This window comes from Lutra lutra, chromosome 2 (genome assembly GCF_902655055.1).
Source record: "Lutra lutra chromosome 2, mLutLut1.2, whole genome shotgun sequence".
Taxonomy (NCBI): Eukaryota; Metazoa; Chordata; class Mammalia; order Carnivora; family Mustelidae; genus Lutra; species Lutra lutra.
The window spans coordinates 54,682,151-54,686,999 of record NC_062279.1 but is presented as its reverse complement, the minus strand read 5'-3'; the positions used below and the strand labels follow the sequence as shown (position 1 = coordinate 54,686,999).

General features: G+C 36.6%; 1 protein-coding gene across 1 annotated transcript; it reads right to left on the bottom strand.

The window, feature by feature from the left end:
* Window positions 1-321: 321 nt before the first annotated feature.
* Window positions 322-3,308, bottom strand: DEFB134 (defensin beta 134). The gene is made up of 2 exons (XM_047719399.1): window positions 3,251-3,308; window positions 322-464 (listed from the first exon to the last, which is right to left on the bottom strand). Exons 1-2 carry the CDS (start codon window positions 3,306-3,308, stop codon window positions 322-324), a joined length of 201 nt encoding a protein of 66 aa, XP_047575355.1.
* Window positions 3,309-4,849: the final 1,541 nt, after the last annotated feature.

Sequence of the window (4,849 nt, the reverse complement as noted above, 5' to 3'; positions counted from 1 at the left end):
TGAGGCCTTCATAAATACTTAAAACATCCTTTCTATGAGGAAAGAGAGAAATCAGCACTGAGAAGAACATGGATATCACTTTGAAATGATAAAATACATCCTAAGTTTTCATGAGAAGCTTAGCTGTCTTTAGGAAGGCAGCAGCTCAGCTTTTCAAATACAAAATCCTAAGATTCTGATGGCTTTTAAAAAATGCTAAAAACCCACAGCCATGGACACACGACAGGGTCACAGTGTAATTGAAATTCCCTCGCTGTGTGAAAGACAGTGAAGAGGGTGTCAAAGACTTTGAAGTTCATTGGTGTTCTCTGGCTTCTCTTGTCAGGGGTCTGGGTTTCCTTTGACACAGCATTCCAGCTGAAACCCACAGTTAGCAACTAACATTTCGCTTGTGTAGCACTCAAGTCTGCAGATACCATTCCTGTAGCATTTTTTGTGTATTTCTGCTGCCAGTGGATTCAAGCCTGGAAAGAAAATAAATGAATAAATAATTCATTATGGGTCTTTTTGGACTATAGAATTGGTACTTCCATTTTTATCAAACTGCATTCCAAGGAGACTTGATTATAATGTTTGGTTCTGTAATTGAAAAAAAAAAATACAGCTTTCCTCCCTCTCCCCCTCCATTCATAGGTTGAAACTCTAAACTCCAATGTGACTCTATTTGGGGAAAGGGACTCTGAGAGGTAATTACAGTTAATTGAGGTTGTTAGTGTGGGGTCTTGATATTGTAGGACTAGTGGAGAGGTTGACTGTTTAAAAGCCAGGAAGATAGCTCTCTTCAGAGACTGAATCAGCTTGCAGTTGCTCTTGGACTCTCCAGCCTCCGGAACTGTGATGAAATACATTTTATTTAAACCACACAATCTTCAGTATTTTGTTTTGTTAGTCTGAACTATGACAATTAATAACTTGGAAGTCTGCCCAAACTGGTCAGTTAATATACTTGGAACAACCAGATTACCTATGCATGTAGTCATTTGCTCATTATTTAATTCTGTATTCATTCCCAAACCAGTTTTCATAAATCCAGGTGCCGTTGGGGTACAGATTTGAGTATGATATAGACTTTAAGGATTTTCAGTCTAGACAAATAAAGAGAAGAAACACAAAATATCTGTGAGAGAGGAGAAAAGATGACAAGTGCAGTGAAGCATTTGCAGCATAGAATGGTGTTATGAGTTTAGAGGAGGATGAAATCTATTCTGAAGATTTAATATGTCTTATTGGGGTCCAAGGTATTTCAAACTTACACTTTTATAGACAAGCTATTCTGTAGAATTATCAAAATATGAATATTTTAAATTTATATTCATAAGTAGGTCTTAAAAGGAAAAGAGTGTCAAATACTTGGTCATCTGTAGAAATTTTGAGCCAACACATCCTGTTCAAGTTATCATGCTTTGGAAGATAATTATTCTATAAGGAGAGAAAAGGATCAGGGTTACTTAGCTGGCAAGATAAAAGCTGAGCAAGGATGTGGAGAAAGGGGAGCCCTCTTGGTGGTAATGCAAGCTTGTGCAGCTACTCTGGAAAATGGAAAGTCCTCAAAAAGTTGAAAATAGAGCTACCCTATGACCAGCAATTGCACTACTGGGTGTTTACACCAAATATATAAATGTAGTGATCTGAAGAGGCAACTGCACCCCAATGTTTATAGAAGCAATGTCCACAATAGCCAAACTATGGAAAGAGCCCAGATGTCCATCAACAGATGAATGGATAAAGAAGATGTGTATATCTACAATGGAATATTATGCAGCCATCAAAAATGAAATCTTGCCATTTGCAACAATGTGGATGGAACTAGAAGGTATTACCCTAAGTGAGATAAGTCAATTAGAGAAAGACAATTATCATATAATCTCACTGATATGTGGAATTTGAGAAATAAGGCAGAGGATTATAGGGGAAGAGAGGAAAAAATGAAATAAGATGAAATCAGAGAGGAGACAAACTGTAAGAGACTCTTAATCTCAGGAAATAAACTGAGGGTTGCTACAGTGGAGGGGATGGGAGGGATGGGGTGACTGGGTGATGGACATTGGGGAGGGTATGTATTGAGGTGAGCACTGTGTATTTTGTAAGACTGATGAATCATAGACCCATACCCTTTAAACAAATAATACATTATCTGTTAATAATAAAAAAAAAGCAAGGCAGTATGAAAATATGAAAGGTGTTCCTAACATGCAAAAAAAAAAAAAAAAAGATGAAAGCCTGAGAAGATGAAGTGTAGTGGTCTACATAATAAAATAAGGAATTCCTATGGAAATGATGAGCTTTGGGAAGGTATAAGACACTAAAGGCAATATTGTATACTATTTTGTTGGCGATCTAGGGGCCATGAAACCATTGCCATAAACCAAAGTGGGATTGGTCCCATCAACAGCTTCAAGAGGCCTGGATTGTATGGATTCTTAAATCCAGCCTACTGAGTCACATGACTCCAAAATGTGGTTCATCTACCTAGGGATTACTTGAGGGAGGATGAGAAATTAAATGAGATCCTATAATATCTGAATTTGAGCTGATTTAATAGCCCTGAGTGAAGAGAATATTCAAGAAGGAGTTTTTAAAAGTCAGTAATGAATATGGGCAAGCTAAACTATGAGACCAGTCAGTACTCTCTCTCATGTCTCCCTACCTGCTATCTCATCTGATCAGACATTTCTTTTAGCACATAAAGCTTATTAATTCTCTTGGAACATGCCATTCCAAATCTGTTTCTCCATGTATCTAAGACATCTACAAATAACAAATTAACTATAAGCAATTTCAGCAAATTAGAAAGCTTAACAAATTGAGTTATCACTATTTGCTGGTTTTGACTATTATGGCTGGACATGTTCCTCACTTAGGGACCAAACAATAGTGCCAAAAGAGGTTGGGGTATTACTAATGATTATATAATGATAACTCTCATGAGTCAGGTACCATATATGTGGTATACAGGTCTATTCTATATATTATCACACTTAATCCTTGCAAGACTGAGGTTAGTATTATTGCCACTTTGTGAATGAAGAAACTAAGATTCAGGGAAGATTAGACTTTTGCCTAAAGCTGCACAGTTAACACAAATTGGAGAGCCAAAATTCAAGCTCAGGTCTTGCTAAAGTCAGACCAGTTGATGCTGTTTCCACTTTGAAAATAGAAGGATCCACGGTGGTAAGACATTTATAGGTTTGCTTAGTGGAATTGCTTTTCTAGACAAATGACTCCCCTCCCCCCCAAATTCCCATTTTACCTGCCATCGCTGGGTCCCAAAAGAAGAGCAAGGCAAGCATGACAAAGAGCAGCTTCATGGCTGGGAGCCTCGGTTGAGGAGGCTGGTGGCAGTGTCTGACTCTGGCTGTCAGAGGGCAGCAAGGGAAGGTTGAGCACACCCCCCCCATGCAAACCTCTCAGGTCTGGGGTATGCCCTGCTCCAGGTAGATATGCTACACTGATCTTCCCTGAGGCCGAGGAGCTGGCAATGCTTATGTGAGGAAAAAACTGACAGCCCTTTCCTGTTTGACAGCTTTTCCTATTGACAGAGGCACTGCTCCCCAACCTGAATTTTCCAAAGGTACTAATGGAGAACTGAGAACTATACTTTTTCTTAAGTAAATAAAACTTTTTTGTTTTGTTTTATGTTACTATAAAAATTAAATGCTAATTTTAGGCAATTTACAAACTATTAAAAATTACAAAGAAGGAAGAGTTAACACGAGCTCCATTTCTCAGAAGCAACCAGTGTACATCTTAAGAAAATTTTATGTGTACCTAGTTTATTATTTAATATTTTGCTATGAGTAGTTCTGAACCATATACTTGTACTCAGATATCCTGCTTTTGTAACATGATATATACCATAAGTATTTTTTGTCTCATTAAGACTCTTCATAAGTGATATTTTTCAAAGCTGCATAATATCCCATCAAGGTAATTTTTTGTAACTATCACTATTAAAAAAAACTATTAGATATAAATGACATAAAAATTTAAATATTAAAGCATTAAAGCATTTGATAAGTTGTGACACATATACTTTTATGAAACCATCATCACATTCAAGATAGTGAACATATCTGTTACCCCAACCATTCTTTATGACTTTTATTCCCCAGGTTTATTGAGGTATAATTTTAAAAAATTTTTAAAAAGATTTTATTTATTTGACAGAGAGACAGTGAGAGAGGGAACACAAGCAGGGGGAGAGGAAGAAGGAGAAGCAGGCTCCCTGCTGAGCAAGAAGCCCAATACAGGGCTCAATCCCAGAACTCTGGGATCATGACCTGACCTGAAGGCAGATGCTTAATGACTGAGCCACCCAGGTGCCCCTAGGTATAATTAAAAAGTAAAAATTGCTTATGTTTAAGCAGTCAAATGTGATGATTTGAAGTACATATACATTGTGAAATGATTACCACAATCAAACTAATTAACACATCCATCACCTCAAATAGTTCTAATTATTTTTTTGTGGTGAGAATATGTAAGATTTGCTTTCATAGCAAATTTCATATATATGGTGTTTTATTAATTAGAGTCACCATACCATACATTAGAGCATCAGAACTTATTCATCTTATAACTGAAAGTTTGATTTGGCTAACATCTCCCCATTTCCCTTACTTTCCAAATTCTGGCAATTACCACTTTACCTTCTAGTTCTATGAGTTTGACTTCCTTGAGATATCACACATAAGTGAGATCATACAGTATTTGTCTATATATGGCTTTTTCACTTAGCATAATATCTTCTAGGTTTACCAATGTTGTTATAAATGGCAGGGTTTCCTTCCTTTTTATGGCTGAATAATATTTAATGTATATATACCACATTTTTTTTAAAGATTTGTTT

Coding starts and splice junctions, on each gene's coding strand:
- DEFB134 (XM_047719399.1), bottom strand. CDS start 3,308: ATGAAGCTGCTCTTTGTCATGCTTGCCTTGCTCTTCTTTTGGGACCCA. Junction 465..3,250: donor TTGGGACCCAGCGATGGCAG/GTAAAATGGGAA, acceptor TTTTCTTTCCAG/GCTTGAATCCACTGGCAGCA.